Source organism: Pongo pygmaeus, chromosome 14, assembly GCF_028885625.2.
Source record: "Pongo pygmaeus isolate AG05252 chromosome 14, NHGRI_mPonPyg2-v2.0_pri, whole genome shotgun sequence".
NCBI classification, from domain to species: Eukaryota; Metazoa; Chordata; class Mammalia; order Primates; family Hominidae; genus Pongo; species Pongo pygmaeus.
In genome coordinates, this window is record NC_072387.2 from 123009511 (window position 1) to 123028581 (window position 19071).

A 19071-nucleotide genomic window follows, 5' to 3' on the forward strand; every position below is an offset into this window, starting at 1 on the left:
CTAGAAAAGATGCTTCAACTTGCCGACCATCAGCAAGAGCTAAAAACAGGGCAGGAGAATTTACCACTGAGGAACTTATGATCTGAAGTGAAAAACGCTGAGAACAGACTTGCCACCAGTGAAAACCACAAAGCTGAAATGGAGGCCGTGCCCAGAACGCAGAGGCCGCCGGCACTGTGTGTCTCACTCCCTGCAGCGGACGGCGGCCCCCCTCCCACTGCCCAGGCAGCTCTTGGGAATTTCGTTTTGCTTTTATGGGAATGTGGCATGGTCAGAAGTGGCCATCAGCCATCCAGGGACCTGGATTTGACAGGATTGTTCCATCCCATGTCCAGGCAGCCTCAGCTGTGTGGAGACAGGGCAGACTTAGGAGACCCTCCCCCTGGCCTGTGCTCTCCTCCCGGGAAGAACACTGGAGACCTTCGTCTCTTCTCCTTTCCTCACCTTCCCCAAGCACTCACTGCACAAGCCCCTCCTGCCTTGCCCCTTATCCCACCCCATTTTGATTTTGGTCCCAGCCTACATCTCGTCCTAAGGATTAAGTGTTTGTGCAGCTGAGCCATAGTTCTCAGGTGAGCTGCAGGGCTCCAGCATGGCACCTGCCTGGGCAGTCCTGAGAGAGGGATTCGAAGTGGGGAAGGACCCTGGAGTCTCCCTGGCACATGGTCTGAGGCTCCGGCTACCAGACCCGAAGCTCAGTCTACACTCACCAAGGCCCAACGGCTGCTCCAACCTGGGAGGACTGATCCGATCCTGCGCTCCCTGAGGCCGACGGCTTTTTGACACCCAGGCTTCAGCCACAGACAGACAAATGTTCCCTGCCCATGAGGGTTTGCCCTTGCTGGAGAGAAACAGAAATGGACAGAAGGTCACTGGGGTGGCCCCGGGTGTTCTGCAGAGAATCAAAGTCATGAGACGGAGACAGGAATCCCGTTAGGTTTGGGCGGAGTCCCATGTGCTCCTTTCTGGACCTGCTTCAAGGAATCCAGTGGTTGCACGACCTCCAACCAGTTGCTATGGGATAAACATTTGTGTCCCTCCAAATTCAGATGTTGAAACCCTAACCCCGGAGGTGATGTTTGGGGAGGTGAGGCCTTTGGGAGGAGATTAGGTCGTGAAGGTGGAGCTCCCAGGTAGGATCAGTGCCTTTATAAGGGGCTGAAGAGACCAGATCTCCTTCCGCAGCGTGGCCATGCCTCAGGGAGACCTCTGAATGGGGAAGCCGCCGTCACCAGACACCAAGTCTATGGGCGCCTTGATCTTGGACTTACCTGGCCAGAGCTGTGAGATAAATTTCTGTTGTTTGGGCTTCCAGGCCTATGGTGGTTTGTCATGGCCGCCCAGACAGACCAACAACCTGTGTGAAAATGCGAGCCATAACCGAGGGGTGTTGACGGTGTGAGTCACTGCCATAAATGAGCAGTGTTGACAAACGCATCCTGTCCAGGTAGGAGCTCCGCGTGGCTATGTAGTGTCTAGTTTCAGAATGTGACGCCTTCTTGATGTCATCTCCACACTGGCAGGAGGAGGTTTTTATTTAGTTCTTATTTTAAGATTTTTCTACCCGACAGTTAACTTAGGATACAGCTGTCATAGTAAATTAACCACAGGAATGCTTTCATTCCTAAGCAGCTCACGTGAGTGAGTTTCCAAAGCCATGTCTGGGCCGATGCATCACACAAGAGGGTGTCCCTAAGGTGCATCATGTCCATGGAGAAAACGAAGCAGGACACACGTGTGAGTTGTCACACCCTTGGTCACCCGGCTTGGCCATCATGACGCCTCCTGCCCAGGATGTGTGTGCATGTGTGTATCTACCTGTGTGTCTCAGCTCAGGCTGCTTGCTGTGACAAAGTCCCCTAGACTGAGTGGTTTAAGCCACAGGAGTTTATTTCTCTTGGTTCTGGGGCAGGAAGTCCTGGATGAAGGCACCGGCAGATGTGCTGCCTGGTGAGGGCTCACTTCCTGATTTACAGACTGCCGCCTTCTCACTGTCCTCATGTGGCCAGGCGAGCAGAGCAAGCCCACAGGATCCCATCCACGGGAGCCCCACTCCCACAGCCTCCTCACCGCCCACAGGCCCCACCTCCCAGCACTGTCCCCGTGGGGGTCGGCATTTCAACACGTGAATTCGGGGGAAGACAAATATCCCGTCCACAACAGTGTAAATGTGTAGATGTGTGTATATAAAGTGTGTGTGCATGTGAATGTGTAGCTATGTATGTTTACATGTATGTATGTGTAGTGTGTATATGTATGTGTAGATGTGTGTATGTGTAGTGTGTATGTGTGTGTATGTGTATATGTGTGTACTTGTAGATGTGTATGTGTGTGTATGTGTAGCTGTGTATCTGTATGGTAGCTATGTATGTGTGTGTAGCTGTGTGTGTGTATATCCATGTATGTATAGGTGTGTATGTTTGTACATATATGTACATATACATACCTACACATCCACATGCATGTGTGTGTAGCTGTGTATACGTGTGTGTAGGTGTGTGTCTAGCTGTATGTGTAGCCACGTATCTGTGTATAGCTGTGTACGTGTGTCTGTGTTTATAAGTAGCTGTGTGTGTAACTGTGTGTGTATATGTACATGTATGTGTGTATAGGTAGCTGTGTGTGTGTGTAGCTGTGTGTGTATTAAACTGAGTGTGTATCTCACACTAAAGCAGATCCCATAGGAACCACACTTCTTTCTGGTGGTGGGGATGAGAGGGAGTTGCACCTGCCTTCTGCCCCTAGCGAGTGGATGCAGGCCCAGTTGCTTGGGTGCAAGAGTTCACGTGCAGGTGTGACAGGTCTTAGCCAGGACAGTGGCTTTTGGACGTGGGTGGGGAGCGGAGGCTGCCCCTGGTGCTGTGTGGACAGGGTGCTGTTCTGAACCACAGAGGAGCTTCGGAGTCCTCTGTCCTCTGCAACGTTCAGCCGGACTCCAGTTACTAGGCTGGGTGCAGATGCAGAAGTAGAGCCTGTTCTTGGTGCCACTGGCCCCGCAGGGTCCTGGCACTGCCCACCTTGATGGGGAGGGTTTCTCCAGAGAGGGGCTGTGCCCCCAGCTCCGCGTCCAGCGGTGTTTTGCAGCCTCATAACCTGCAGGCTTTGGCGCCTGCTTTTCAATCTCAGTGGACAGACTGGGATTTCCACTCCTGGCTTGGGAAGAAAGAACAGGGTCTTTGCTTTCCATTGAGGCTGCGGTGGAGCACAGAGAGTTCAGAGATACCCAGGGTAGCAGCAGCCTGAGACCAGCACCAGCTACCAACTGAACCAGGCTGTGCGGCCCAGGCCAGGCCCCCGGGCGATTTCAGCTCCGGGTCACCTGGCCCCCACCCTCTCCCCTGGGCAGCTGGAGGCTCCAGGTCTTCCTGTGGATAGCTCCTGCCCCCAAGGCTGCCCTGCTGACTGCACCCTCGACCCTGTGGCTTAGGCTGGCCTCTGGGGGTCCCCGGTCTCTGTGGTTCCAGTGAGGCAGCAGCTCCCAGATGCCACCTCCACGCTGTGGGTGGGCCAGCCAGTGCTGAGAGGGAGCCACTGTCCACCTCTGTGTCCACCGTCCACTCCAAGCTCCCAGGCTGCCTCCACGTTTGGGCATGAGGGAATCTCGTTGCATCCGCTCCTCTTCCTAGCTGGGCCCTCCACAGCCAGTGTCCCCCAAGGAGCAGCTTCTCCCTCCCACCCACCCCCGCCGTCCAGGGGTCCTCATGCCATGGCCCACGCCCATTTGCACAGGGACTCGGGGTCTCGCACACAGGCAGGGTCTGCCCCCAGCTGCCGTCGGTGTCACGCCACACACATAGGCTTCTGGGTGGTGCTGGAAGCTTCTGGCCCTGAACGTTCCCCCCAGGCCCCGTTTCAGGGAAAGGAAAGGCAGGCGCAGGCTGCGACCGTTTCCACCATCTGTCTCATGAAAGGCAGGCGCAGGCTGCAGCCGTTTCCATGATCCACCTTGTAACTGGGGCGTGCGGCTCGCCTCGCCTTGTCTGGGCAGAACGCTCTTACCTTTAATGGCGGCTGAAAAGTTGCCACGAGCTCCTGATCATTGTGGTAGGTGCTGTGTGAAGCTGAGACGTGCGTGAGCCACATCCCAGGGGGCTTTGAGCCCCCACCGCGGCAGCGGCTGAGGGGAGGGAGGCTTGTCGTACTTGCACAGGACACAGGGCTGCAGTGTTCACTCCACGGCCTCTTATCGTTGGGATCTGAGGAATTTTCCGAGAGGAAGTGAGAATTAACAATGATGAAAGGTTTGTCAGTGAGTGACAGGCACGTTCTATTGAGTACTGCATGGGACATTGTGTGCCACCAGAGACGGGGGCAGAGGTCAAGAGCCCTCGAGGGCTGGGAGAGTCTGGAGGACAGAAGTCCTCAGAGCACGTGGAGCCAGACCCTGCAGCGGCCTTCCCATTCGGGGGCTCCTTAGAATCCAGCATTGCAGGGACTGAGCTGTCCCAGGTGAAGCGGGGCCGTCACGGTGTGTGGACACCCCTCGGCTCAGCCCTCTAACAGACTCAGCAGCTGGGATGGGCTCGAGGCATGAGCCCTCAAAGGAGGTTAGGAAGGAGCTACGGAGAAAAGATATGCTTGTGTGGCGTCCTGGCCGAAGTGAGAACAGTCGTGTCAGATAATGAGTCACATCCCATTGAGGGGTGCCGACAAGGGCTGGACGGGCTCTCGGGAGAAGGCCACGGAGCCCTGTGCTGAGGAGACGCCCACAGGGAGCCTCGCAGGCCCAGCGTCAGGACCACTGGATGGTAAAGCCGCCCTGCCTGGCGTGGCTGGGCTTGGCCAAGACCCAGAAGCAGAAGTTCCGGAAGCTGGAGTGGCTGTGGGGGGCGCGAGGCGGCGGGGGACTGTCACTGTTAAGAGACAAAGCTGCAGTTGTCGTAGGCTGTGTGCACCCTGGGTCTTCTCACTGAGGATGTGGATGAGGGGGTGGCGAACCCACCATTATCTGTTCTCCATAAAAAGCTACCCTAAACTTAGTTAGCTTGAAAAGCCCTATTTTACAGATTTATTCTTCATTTAGTGGCTCAGGAGTTCCAAAAGGGCTCAGCCAGGTGGTTCTTCACTCCACGGGGCACTGACTGGGTCCTTCGCTCAGCTGTGTCCTCTATGGCGGCCGGGCTGGAAGGTCCTGGGGGCTGCAGTCCCGCACCTCCACCTCCCTGCCCTTTCACAAAGCCCACCCTCAACCCTGGGTACTGGGCCTCCTCAGAGCAGGTGGATGCAGGGTCGTGGGACCACCTGCCCAGTGACTACAGGGCATGAGAGGGCAGCTGCAGGGTCCTGAGTCCCAAGCTCACTTCCGCTGAGTCCTGTGGGCAAAACAGATCGCAGGGCCAGACCCAGGCTTGGGGGAGAGAAATGGACTCCATCCGGCCAAGGCAGCGTGGCAGGGTTGGGTCAGTGGCCGGCTCCAGCAGGCAGACCTGGAGCCCAGCTTGTGTGACTCCAAAGTCAATGTTCGAATGGAGCCCTTTGGAACTGAACTGTTTAAAAGGCGCCAATGTCGGAGAAGCTAGAGGATACCCACAAACAGTACAGTTAGGCAGATTATTAGCGCACATGCGTATGTGGAAGATTATGCAACATTTAAAATAATGGTTACATAGTTTAAAAGCATGGAAACAGTTTGTTCTCAGTGTCAGGAAGGAGGCAGGAGACAAGCTTCTCTATGCAGTATCACCTCAACAACGTTAAAAAAGCCCATAGAAAAAGGCTTGGAAGGCAACATGCTGAATTGTCACGGTAGCTGTCCCATGGTGGCCAAAATAACGAGTGATTGTCTAAATTCACATCACTTTTGTGTACTTTCCAAATATTTTCTTCAAGCAGCACACATTTCTTTCAAATAAAAATTATGTAACGATGAAGAACATGCCTCAGTTTTAACTGAAATACTGGGTGCTGATGAAAATGGGCCGACATCTGTGGAGCCCTCAGGGGCGTGGAGCCCTCAGCTAAGGGTCTGCCTCTGGTCTCTCCCCAGGTGGGCGGGGGCAGGACGGAAGCCCGGTCATCACCTTCCCTGATTATCCGGCCTTCAGCGAGATTCCGGACAAGGAGTTCCAGAATGTCATGACCTACCTCACCAGCATCCCCAGGTACGTGTGCTCAGAGCCCGGCAGACATTGTGGGTCGGGGCAGAGTCTCTGTGAGGTTTCCCCATGGTGGGGTCCCCGTGACTGCAGGATGAATTAGGGTCTCTGGGAGCCATCGTTGAGTTCCCTGTGGCTTTGCTGAGGGGTTAGAGCTTTGTCAGCATCACGGCTCCGAGGAGCTCAGGAGTCTGCCTCGGATCTGATCTGGGGTCCGAATCCAGCTTTTCCGCTCCCAAGCTGCCGTTCTTTCCTGTGTTACCACCTGGAGGCCCAGTTGCTCAGCAGTCGGGATCTGACTTAGCCTGGGCGCCGCTGTTCTCCTGCGTAAACTGTCACTGCGCCTGCCTGTTCGATCAGCAGAGCTCTGTGGTGCCAGGGCTTCTGTGTTCTTAATGCCGCGGAGGCCGTCTGCATGGGGCCTGATGCTCATGGGAGCAGAGCCCGTCCACGTGGCCTCTCTGGCGTGGTCAGGCCCCAGGGGCGTGGCCGCCTCCTGCCCTTTCCGGGAGAGAACTGACCCCAGAGGTACCAGAAAATCCAGTTAGCAAACATGGTTCCCTTGGGCTGCAGTTTTTTGTTTTGTTCCAGGCAGAGCTGGGTCTCCGTCCTCTGAAAAGGTAGGGAGCCCAGTTCTGTGTCTCCCCAGCGGCCGGCAGGAGAGCAGCGTCAGGCCGGTGAGCTGCAGGCTGACTTGGGGATGCTGCGGGGGTCTCGCATTTGATGTGTTCATCCCAGCCTCCAGGAAGATGCTGAGAATGTCAGCCTCACACCAGACAGTGTAGTTGCTGCTTCCATTTGGGTCATAGTGAACACACACCAAGTAAAAACAAATACCCTTAAATATGGCCTCTGTATCCCTCACTTACATAAGGTGGCAAAACACAGAGGAGATGTTTAACCATCGGTGTGAAAGTGCGGCCGTGGCCGTTACCGTGAAGGTTCTCCTTCATTCTTCAGTCTTTAAAGACAACAGCGCACTGGGCCTGGTAACTGAGAGCTCAGCACGTCGGCCTGACCTGGAAAACAGCACAATGATCCCCTGATAAATATCACATAACCACCAGTTGGCAGCAGCCAGCCTCTGCAGGCATGCCTCGAGGAGAGGGAGAGCGGTGGGCACCTCTGTCCACTTGGTGGGTTGAGGTGGGAGCTGGCGGAGCGGGGAGCCTCACCGGTGGGCCTGTCGGGGGCAGGACGTCTTGGTGGGCAGAAAGAAGGGGGCTCGTGACGGACTATGGTCAAAGCCCTGGACATGGCAGTGTCCTGGTAGCCCCAAATCACTGTGTGTTGGGTTTGTGGTTTTGACCTCAGTCTCTTGTCTTTTGTGAGAATCTTGCACCCCCGCCCCACGCGCCAGGCTCTGCTGGCTGAGCTGAGTGCACGGAGGAGGGGCTGGGTCTCGGGCCGAGCAGCCGAGCTCCCTGAGGGGCTGATGGGACAGGCTTGGTGGGGCAAGGCTGCGATGCTGCAGACGGTTTCCACACATTCCTCCCTGGTTCTCAGCCACACTGTGGCAGGAAGGCAGTTATTAAGCCCATGTTATAGATGAGGGTTGATAACGGGGTGATGGCTGGAGAAAGGGGATGGCTGGGCAGGGGAGCGCCCGAAGGCCCAGACCACATGGCCATACCCCGAGGACGTAGGCTCCAGGTGTGCTGTGGCCAGAGGGGTGTCCTGGGGAGGGCGGTCATCTCCAAGCCTCCAGGCCTTTGTCTGTCACCTGCACGGGAGGAAGGGCCTGTGTCCCAGGGGACGGCCGGCCTGACGGGTACATCCGCCCCCTGATGGCACCTCCTGGTATGGGGCTAAATGAGATTCTATGGTGTCCACACTGAATGCTGACTGGTCAGACTCATTCTCACAAGTCAGGGCTGTTGTCAGTGCTTGCTACTTGGGAGCCATGAGCTGGGGCGCCTCCTGTTTGTTGAACCTTCCTGTCTCTTTTGTCTTAGAAACTTCATGGAGTCCCTTAGCTACCCACATCCCTTTTCTCAAGATTTTTCTAGAATCTGCGGAGTTCCTTAGCTACCCACATCCCTTTTCTCAAGATTTTTCTAGAATCTGCAGAGTTCCTTAGCTACCCACATCCCTTTTCTCAAGATTTTTCTAGAATCTGCGGAGTTCCTTAGCTACCCACATCCCTTTTCTTGAGATTTGTCTAGAATCTGCAGCACTCAGAGGCCACCCATCAAGGCCATAAGAGTGTGGTAGGCGGCACGTGTTCATGTGTGCACGCCTCTGTTTATCCGATGTTCTGGAACCTTCCATGGCCTCCTTGCTGCTGCCCCACTTGTCTGTCTGCTTCTTCTCCTGAGATCCAGGAATCTCAAATGGGTCCAGACTCCTGCAGGACAAGACCCACTCAGCCACCTCTGTAGATTGCACGTCTGTGAGTCGCACAGCCTGGTCTGGCTGAAGGTGGCTGGAGTGCAGGCCCAGTCCCCGCTGTGGACATGCAGGCCCCAGGATGCTCAGAGGCAGCTAGCTCCATGGATCCCCACTGTTCGCCTGTGTATGGAAACTCAGGTTTTCTGGTCACACTTAGATAATAAAAAGTGAAAGAGGCCTTTGTATCACCAAATGCTCTAAATCAGATCCTGGAAATGCCAGCTTCGTTCACCCATGAGCAGCGCTGCTGACCGTGGAGCTGTTTTCCCCACCGGACTCAGTGTGGGTGTCTGAGTGTGTGGTGTGAGTGTGTGTAATGTGAGCCTGTGGTGTGTGTGGGGTGTGTGGTGTGTGTGGCGTGTGGGGGGTGTGTGTGGTGTATGTGTGGGGTGTGTGTGGTGTGTGGTGTCTGTGAGCATGAATGTATGCGTGCATTCTACCCACATTTCCTTTCTTCTTCCCTGTGTGGTGTGTGTGTAAAGTGAGCATGTGGCGTGTGTGGGGTGAGTGTGTGGTGTGTGTGGACTATGTGAGGCATGTGTGGGGTGTGTGTGGTGTGTGGTGTCTGTGAGCATGAATGTATGCGTGCATTCTACCCACGTTTCCTTTCTTCCCAGGTAGGTCTCGTCAGTGTCAGACCCAATGTTCCCTTTCTATCTGGAAATAAAACTCTTTGATAACAAAACCCAACCTGTGTGAATTTGGGAGGACGCCTGCATGCCCTGATCAGAAGGACCCACAGAAGGGAAGCTGCAGGCCTGTAAGAGCCACCTGTCCCCTGGCTGTCCCAGCGTCCTAGGGTGCAGCAGCCGCGGCAGCTCCCCTGGATTTCTGTGAGCACGGGGGCCGCGGGCGTGCTGTGGGGACCCCGTGCCTCGAGGGTGTTGCCATTAAGCATGTCCTTCCAGAGAGAGTGAACAATTCTTGACACATTTCTAAGGGAAATCCTCTTCCTAAGGGCATCTAAGGGATGCCTTCTTGAGAAGTGCAGAGTGTGTTAAAAACGTGGGGGTCAAGCACGGCTTCTGCAGATAAAACCAGGGTCCCCGCAAGCCTTGCAGGTGCAGCTTGGCAGAGGGGACCATCCCAGAGGAAGTCTCTGCATCCCTGGCGAGCAAAATTGCCAGGCTAGTGACAAGGAGGAGACCTGCCCGCGGCGCCCTGAGGGTGCTGTGCCCCCGGGAAGTACCCTCTGCAGGGGACCCTCTTCCCAAGGTGGGGGCGGGGCTGCCCTCTGCTGGAGACGCGGAGCATTGCGGCTCGGTCCCGGGACATCCCTGGGAGACCAAGTGAGGGAGGGGAGCTTGGACCTTTTCTTCCAGGAGAAGGTGGGCGAGACCCTGGCACAGGCGGTTCCCCAGCACGCAGTTTCCAGACAGCTGCACAGCCAGCACGTTCTTTAAGTGGGAAAAAGTGAGATTGACCCGGCCTGTTCTTTCACAGGTCAGTGCAAATTAAACGGACAAATCTCTCATGAAGGCTGCTTTTAAGGGGTTTCAACTGTTATATTCTAAACCAAGCATCACGTCTATCAATTTAGAAAGAATGCTGTATTCTAATTTTAACTTTCCTTCTGTTTTCATATGCAAATGCCAGGTGTTCCAATTTAAGCACTACATCTGACTCATCATTTTTGGAATATTAGACTGAAATAGGTTTGCCCCGAATGGTTTGGGACACCTGTTAATATAAACCAAGTTTTTGGTCCTTGGAAAGATGACTCACTAGGGCGAAGGGGTTGACCGCGTGCTTTGCTGACTCAGGTGTCCGCCGATGCCCGATGTGGACCCTCAGGTGTCTGCCAACGCAGGTGTGGGCCCTCGGGTGTCCACCGAAGCCCAGTGTGGACCCTCGGGTGTCTGCCAACGCAGGTGTGGGCCCTCGGGTGTCCACCAATGCAGGTGTGGGCCCTCGGGTGTCCACCAACGCAGGTGTGGGCCCTCGGGTGTCTGCCGACGCAGGTGTGGGCCCTCGGGTGTCCGCTGAAGCCAGGTGTGGGCCCTCGGGTGTCTGCCGACGCAGGTGTGGGCCCTCGGGTGTCTGCCGACGCAGGTGTGGGCCCTCGTTTGTCAGAGGGCCACTTCAGATCTCTGAAAACCCTATAGCCTTTCCTATTCCTAATGGAGCTCAATTTAACCAACATCGGCCAGGCCTTGGTAGGAGCCAAGGTCTCAGAGAGGCGATAGAGACCAGCGACAAGCGGATTCCAGACCCTGTATGGCCCCCTTAGAGCCACGTGGCTGGGGAGGAGATGCACAGGTAGACGGTCAGACCTGTGTGTCCAGGCACTGCGTGCTGAGAAGTTGCAGTGGTCAGTGCACACTGGGAACACAACAGCAAATAAACAGAGAAAATTGTGGTGCTGAGACAATATGTCAGCTATGGAGGGCGTACAGGGCAGCAGGGCTGTGGGAAAACAATGTGAGAGAGAGAGACAGAGACAGACAGACAGAGAGACAGACAGAGACAGAGAGACAGAGACAGAGAGATAGGAGACAGAGAGTGACAGAGATAGAGACAGAGAGTGACAGAGAGATAGAGACAGACAGAGACAGAGATAGAGACAGAGAGACAGACACGGAGACACAGAGATAGAGAAAGAGAGCATGAGGGAAGCTGAGGGCAGGGGCGGCAGCATCACTGTAGACAAGGAACTTAATGTAAACTGGGAAACATTCGTCACAGAGACCCCAGGAGGGAGCCAGCCTGGGTTGGGGGGACAGTCACAGAGAACCCAGGAGGGAGCCAGTGGCATCTTTGGGGGCAGCGAACGCACCGGGGGTGGGACAGAGTGCCGGGGAGTCGGGGGCTATAGGGACAGAGTCTGGGAGGTGAGACGGTCTGTGGAGCCTTTTCTGAGGGGCTGTGTTTTCTGTGAAGTGGGTGCCAAAGAGTTCATGAGCTGCCAGAATGCAGGGTGGAGGGAGGAGCTGGGAGATGGGGAGGAGGGCAGCGGCCCTCAGAGAAGGAACGAGGTGGGAAGCCTGGAGCTTGCTGGAGGAGCAGTGTGGAAGGAATTCACTGAAGCTGATGATGACTCTGACTTTCCATGGGCCTGGCTCAAAGCTCCTAGCTCCTTGGGAGGTAGGGACTCCATCTACCAGCCGGCTTGCCGGGACAGGGGTCACGTTCAGCCCATAAGAGGCATGTACACATACAGATGCACACGTGCACCTACACAGGCTTTCACATGCCACACACACACACATGCACACAGACACACAGGCACTCCTGCACTTACATACACAGATGTGCACATGTATAACCACATGCACACACACACATATGCAAGTGCATGCATACCCCCCACAGACCTGCACACGTACACACCACATGCATGCAGTTTGTGTGGACTGTATGGGGAGGGTGCATGTGGGACGGAACAGAAACACGAATGTAATCATTAGGCTCCCAGTCAAGAGGAGAGTCCTCCTATCTCGCTGATTCTAAGATGAGCACCTGGAGCCAGCTCGGTTTGTCGTCCCCCTGCGGTGACCTGAGCACCCTGTCCGGCTGTCTGAGCTGGAGGGCAGCTGGACCCCAGCCCTTGGAAGAGCCCCGCTTCTCGCTGTGGGTTTGATTTCCTATTGAACTTTGAATTGGCTTTTGAATATAAGGACAGGAAGTGTCTGTGAGCGTGTGTGAGCGTGCTAAACAATTTAATATGTGTGCATTAAAAAGTGAAGCTTCCGCTTCACCTCCTGCTTCCCTCCCCCACAGCTAACTGTGGAGCTGCTTTGGGGTGACACCCAGGCTGTTCATCCACGTGTGGTGGGACAGCACAGGACATGCCACCTCGCAGCTTGCTGCTTCTGTTCAGTGGTGTGCCGTGGCACCCTTCTACCTTGGTGCCATTTGCTGCTGCCTTTCATTTTATATATTTTTTTTTTTCATGTTTTGAGACAGGGTCTTGCTCTGTCACCCAGGCTGGAGTGCAGTGGCAGGATCTCAGCTCACTGCCGCCTCAACCTCCTGGGCCCGAGGTGATCCTCCTGCCTCAGTCTCCTGAGTAGCTGGTACTGCAGGCATGAGCCACCACACCCGGCTAATTTGGGTATTTTCTGTAGAAATGGAGTCTCGCCATGTTGCCCAGGCTGATCTAGAATTCTTGGGTTCAAGTGATCCACCCACCTTGGCCTCCGAAGTGCTGGGATTACAGATGTGAGCCACTGCAGCTGGCTGTGCCTTCTTTTTAAAGGCTTCCTGGCCCCTGTGATGTAAGCGGACCCGGTGTGATTACTTGGGCTGGCCCCCGTGACGTGAGTGGACCCTGTGACGTGCGTGGACCCCGTGTGCTCGCTTGGGCCTGTTTGTGAGCATTTCGTGGTCCCTACTGTTTCCCTGTTAGGGTCACTGCTGTAAAGGGTCGCCCCACCATGGGTGTGGCCGGTTTCTGTGTTCTGTCTGTGAGATTGTGCCCTGTTTCTGGCAGTTCTCAAATGCTCCAGCCGGGTGATTCCCCCACAACCCCCACCCCAGTGGAGTTGGCAGTTTCAGGGCCGCCCTTGTCTGCCATCCCTGGCTGGCCTGAGGCTGTGCTGGCCCCGGTCGCCCTGCATGGTCTGAAGCCCTGAGTGGAAGCTCTGCCACCCACATCCAGCCTCGTTAGGAGGAACCGGGAGACACCGCGCGGCCCAGGTGTCTGTGAGCTGCCCTGGGTGGGAAGCCACCTCTCGGGTGTGTTTCCCGTCTCCACATCAGCATTTTCTTCATGGAGTCTGCTGCTTCTGAGCACTGGGGACACGTTGCGGAGGCCCTGCCATTCCTTCCTCCGGGTTCTGCACGCACCACGGTGACCACCTCCCCTGAGGTCCTCTCCCCACACCCTCCCAAAACGTGTTCTCCAGGTCCTTTTCTGTTACTGCTGTTGAATTCAACAGCTACTGACCACCTGTGGCCATTTAAATGTAAAATGAAAGCAAAATAAAATTAAAAATCCAGCCCATGGCAGGCAGGGCTGCCTCTTTTTTTTTTTTTTTTTTGGAGATGCATCTGGCTCTGTTGCCCAGGCTGGAGTGCAGTGGCGCGATCTCGGCTCACTGCAGCCTCAACCTCCCCAGCTCAGGTGATCCTCCCACCTCAGCCTCCTGAGTAGCTGGGATGAGAGGCTCACGCCACCATGCCCGGCTAATTTTTGTATTTTTTGTAGAGATGGGTTTTCACCATGTTGCCCAGGTTGGTCTTGAACTCCTGGGCTCAAATGATCCACCCTCCTCGGCCTCCCAAAGTGCTGGGATTACTGGCGTGAGCCACCATGCCTGGCCAGGCAGCCTCATTTTCATTCACACATGACCAATGGCTGCTTATTGGGCTGCACGATGGTTATGCTGGCTCTGTCCTGGAGGAGGAGCGAGCGCCCTCACCCTCGCCCTCACCCTTGCCCTGGTCTCACCGGCATGAGCAGAAAGACAAGGCCCGGGGTTGCAGTGTCTGTGCTCAGGGTCCAGGACACAGCTCAAGGCCGACCTTCCTTGGGGAGTGATAGTCCCCAGAGGTTAGGGGTTGCTGTGGCCACAGAGCCACAGATCAGAGGCGAGGAAGGCCTGCCTGAGGCAAAGCAGGCCCGCAGTCCCCGGCGGTGGCGTCAGGGTGGGCGCCCTGATAGCAAAGGACCCATGGCGCCCACACCGGAGGGCGGGAGAAGGAGGAAGAGCATGGCCCCCGTGAAGCCCCTCCGGAGGAAGGGTTCCTGTGCCACGTGCAGCACCCCCGTGCAGACCTCACCATTCCCGACAGGAACACTTGCGATATTCACTTCCAACCACACGAGGGCGCAGTTGGGCAACCGCAGCTTTTGGAAAAATGTTGAAACTGGGGCGGCTTCTCTGGGTGACTCTGACGCTCTCATTGTTTCACGTTTAATTTTTGTGTCCTGCTATAACTACCATGTAGTGCAGTTATGAATCGTGCATATTTTACTCTAAAGCCTGTCTGTAAACCCTAATAAATGACCCTACTCAGGTAAGACATCCTGACAGTGAGGTTTTTGATATTTAAAGCCACAGAATTATTTCCTGCGGGCACGGAGACTTCCTTGGCGGGAAACCAGGTCCTCTGACCTCACCCGGCTCTGCAGTGTGTTTTGCCGTTTTCCGCCTCAAACCCCCTCTGCCGTGTGCAGCTCTGGGTGTCTGATCCCTCGGGGGTCCTGTCTCCCCTCCTCCGGCCCCCTCCCTGGCTGCTTCACCTGCTGCCTTTTTCTTCCGTGAGGATGCAGTTCCAGTGTCCCCCAGGACAGCTTCGTGGCCGGCCGCCTCCGTGGATCTGGGTGGGCACAGGTCCTGCAGGGAGCTCCTGTGTTATCTGCCCTCCGCGGGAAGCTCCTTGGAGGATGGCGATTTTAAGGTCTTACTGTGGTGTGAGCGATCAGCAGACCCCAGTGTTTACCAGGTAGGCTCTGGGCTCAGACCCCAGCGCCCCACTTGTTAGCTGTTTGACCCTGGATATGTCATTCACTTCTGCGTTCCTCAGTTTCTGCACGTTTAAAATGGCAGAGGCCCCTTCGGTAGTGAGTCTGTGTGACGGGCGATGGGGCCTTCCTCTCCGTGGTACAGCAGGGGCCTGAGGGATGTTTGGCCTCAGCAGGTGGAGGATGGCTGCAGGTCAGGATTTTGTATCACAAACAGCGCTGCTGCAGTCACATTAGTGGATTTTGTTATTATAGAGGACACTCGTGTCTGTAACTCCAGGGACCCATTCTCCATGCCCAGAGGCACCTCAGTCCCGCAGACCCCAGCCTGCTTCTGGGTTCACAGTTGGCCAGTGTTGCAGAAGCTCGCAGAGGAGTCTTTGGAAATGAGAATGACGCCACCATTCTCTTTTAATTGTGTCATAGATCTTCTTTCCTTTTATACATAAGTTAACTTAGGTTGGTTTGCTTTCCACAGCCAGAGTTCTAAGACAATTTTAAGTACCACTTTTCTTTCGCTATTTCTTTATGAATGTGTTGGGTTTTAGGGATCACAGATGTGCTCGGGCAACCAAGGCCGCCTGTGCCTCTGTGCTTTGGGGGGCTTTTCCTACGAGCTTTGCATGAGATGCCAGCTGCCCACAGGTAACTGGGCACGGAGGGCGGGAGAATAAAGCAGGCCGGGGCATCAGGTGGGGCTGATTCCGTGGAGGGCAACGGCAGTGGTGGAGGCAGGTGCGGGGTATGTGAGTGGCAGCAGCCACCCACAGAAGGACGCGCTGTCCCAGCCCTGCGTCCCCAGGAGTGCATGTGTCGCAGGCAACCCTGTCCTCTCACCCAGGAGCCCTCTGAGCTCGCGCCTTTCTTCTCCAGGTGTCTGCGATATCATGCTCCTTTTGTGTTCCTCCTGCCTCCTGGCTGCTGCTGGTGGGCGGCCCCCCAACTCCTCCACCAGACCCTGACTCTCAGAGGACCGCCAGCTTCTATTTGTGTTATTCCCATCCAGTCCATGGGGTTCAGATACCAAGTGGAACTTTTAACAACCATTAATTCCTAGGCCTCACTCTCAAATGATCACATCAGAATATCCAGGAGTGGCCTGAGAAGACCCGTGTTGTAGCAAGCTCCCGGATGTTTCTCTTGCATCCATCTGGCACTGGTCTGCACACTGGTGTTTGGAACCCCCAGACTTGAACTTAGTGCCATACGGTCCAGCGGCCCTCCTGTCCATCTCAGTGCAGAGAGGGGCTGGGAGAGGTGCAAACATGTCATCCTGGAAGAATTCCTCTCAACTAACAGCCTGCCATGTTCTTGGCGTCTGCACACAGTAGAGCCCCACAGGCTGGCTCAACCCTTGGCTTGCATCCTAAGCTCTGTGTGCTATTAGGATGATGATAATGACCACGATAGAAAGCACCTTGCTGAGCCCCTAGGGGTGGAGGGTGGGGGGCAGGCTAGGGCAGGGTTGAGCTAGACAGAGTGAAGAACACAAGTTCTGGGGAAGTAGGGAATTGTAACTAAAGATGAAACCACCCCTGCCCAGCGGCACCATTTGTAGGGACCTTGGAGAGTTGGTTGAACATCTGCAGAGCATGGGGTCGGAGACTCAGGTCAGACTAAACTGGTTCAGAGCCAGGATACCCCTTTCGACCTGGGTTACATTTGTCATCATTCATGTAAATGTTTCTATTAGATGGAAACAGGTTCAAAACCCGCTACCTATTTCCGTTCTGGCTTTAATAGAGTATTTTGTAGCCAACTGATATTTCCACCAAGAGCAACTGTAAAACCTGGGTAAAATTTTGTTTAAAAATATGTTTGAGGGATTGAGAGGCTGCAGAGGCAGCCAGGACTTGGGGAGCCAGATTCTGGAATTTTACAGATGTGAGCCCCACTTTCTGCATTTCATGGTGAAGTATTGAATGCTTTGCCCCTGAGATCAGGAACACTGTTCTCATTTCTATTCAGGATTGTGCTTGGAGGTACTAGGCAGACAACAATACAAGAAAAGAAAAGTCTTAAGGATTGAAACAGTAAGAAACACAGGTATCGTTCATTATTTGTAGACAATGTGGTTGTGTATGAAGAAAATCCAAATTAAGTAACAGTCAGACTCTTAAGCTGAGTAAGTAATTTAGCAAGATCAATGGCCAGGGGTCAATATACTAAACTTAATTGTATTTTAGTATTTTTATATATATCAACGATGTACAATTGGAAAATGAAATTTATAAATATCACTTATAATCACATCAAAATTGAGTACATAGGAATAAAATCGTATCTAATAAAAGACGTGCAAGACTTCTAAGCAGAAAATTGCAAAATGTTATTGAAAGAAATTAAAGTGGCCGGATGCGGTGGCTCACGCCTGTAATTCCAGCACTTTGGGAGGCTGAGGTGGGTGGATCACAAGGTCAGGAGATTGAGATCATCCTGGCTAACACGGTGAAACCCTGTCTCTACTAAAAATACAAAAAATTAGCCAGGCGTGGTTGCAGGCGCCTGTAGTCCCAGCTACTCGGGAGGCTGAGGCAGGAGAATGGCCTGAACCCGGGAGGCGGAGCTTGCAGTGAGCGGAGATCGTGCCACTGCACTCCAGCCTGGGCGACAGAGCGAGCCTCCGTCTCAAAAAAAAAAAAAAAAAAAAGAAATTAAAGTAGCATGAATAAATGGAAGAATATTTTAGTTCACAGATTAGAAGACAATTAGTATAACAATGTTAATTCTCTCTAAATAAACATATAGATTGAATGCAATTCCCAAATAAAATTCCAGCAGGTTTTTCTTTATTTAGGTGTGAACATTGGCAGGCTGCCTTTACATTTTATATGAAAATGCAAGGGGTGACGAATAGTCAACCCAACTTTGAAGAAAAAGGTTGAAAGCTCATACTGCCAAATATTAAGACATTATTAAAGTGACAGTGATTAACACAGACGGTATAAACAGAAGAGCAGCAGCACAGAATATCGAATCCACACAGACCACACATCTGCAGTCTCTTGATTGATTGATTGATTGATTGATTTTTTAAACGGAGTCTCGCTCTATCACCCAGGCTGGAGTGCAGTGGCGCTATCTCGGCTCACTGCAAGCTCCACCTCCCAGGTTCACGCCATTCTCCTGCCTTAGCCTCCCACGTAGCTGGGACTATAGGCGCCCGCCACCACGCCCGGCTCATTTTTTTTGTATTTTTAGTAGAGACGGGGTTTCACCGTGTTAGCCAGGATGGTCTCAATCTCCTGACCTCGTGATCTGCCCGCCTTGGCCTCCCGAAGTCCTGGGATTACAGGCGTGAGCCACCACGCCCGGCCATTGCAGTCTCTCAATTTATTTCTTAAGTGATACTGTAGCACGGAGGGGGATGGACGTCCTCAGTAAGAGGAGTGGATGTGATTGGCTGTCTGTGTGGGAAATTATGAATGCTGATACCTGCCTCACACCATATACAAAAGTTAATTCCAGATCACAGGTGTAAATGTGAACTTTAATATAGTCTCTATTCTTGACAAACATAGGAAAATGCCTATCTCAGAGTAAGAAAAGATTTCTTACACAAGGTTTAAAAAGCAGTTATCAAAAAAGCAATTATTAGAAAGGAAAAGGCCAGTAAGTTGGGCTACATTAAAGTTAAGTTACTCTTTTCATCAAAATGAACCCTGAAGAGATCGACACGGAAAGCCACAGTATGGAAGCAGGTGTTTGCAATATGCACATCCAATAAGAAACTTGTTTCTAGCTTATACAGAGAACTACACACCAACAAGATAAAGGAGAATCTAGTAGAAAAACAACCAAAAGATGTGAACAGGCATTTCATAAAAGAGGATAGCCACTAAACACAGAAGGCTTCCTGCCTCTGGGAAATGCCAATTAAAGCCATATGAGGACGTCACTCTGTACCCACAAGAATGGCTAAAATTCTAGTGACAGACAGTATCCAGTGCTGACAAAACCATGGAGCAACCAGAAGTCACGTGCATTTCTGGCAGGTGTATATTTGTCCACATCTACATAATTACAGCAATTCCTAAGAATATGTCCAACAGGAGTGTGTATTGTGTGCACTAGAAGACATGTATAAGAATGCTCATTGTCTTATGTTCAGTTTAGCCCCAAACTGGAAACAACCCAAATGTCCATTAAGAGTAGAATTTATTAATAAATCATATT

General features: G+C 53.5%; 1 protein-coding gene across 18 annotated transcripts in view; it reads left to right on the plus strand.

Annotated features, from left to right (window-relative positions):
- MCF2L (MCF.2 cell line derived transforming sequence like) overlaps nt 1–19071 on the plus strand; it is a 207539-nt gene that overhangs the window by 130991 nt on the left and 57477 nt on the right. For all 18 annotated transcript variants that reach the window (XM_063651184.1, XM_054447041.2, XM_063651191.1 and 15 more), the window contains one exon: nt 5987–6101. In XM_063651184.1, coding sequence (XP_063507254.1) covers nt 5987–6101 — 115 coding nt within the window. The remainder of the gene's footprint in view (nt 1–5986; nt 6102–19071) is intronic.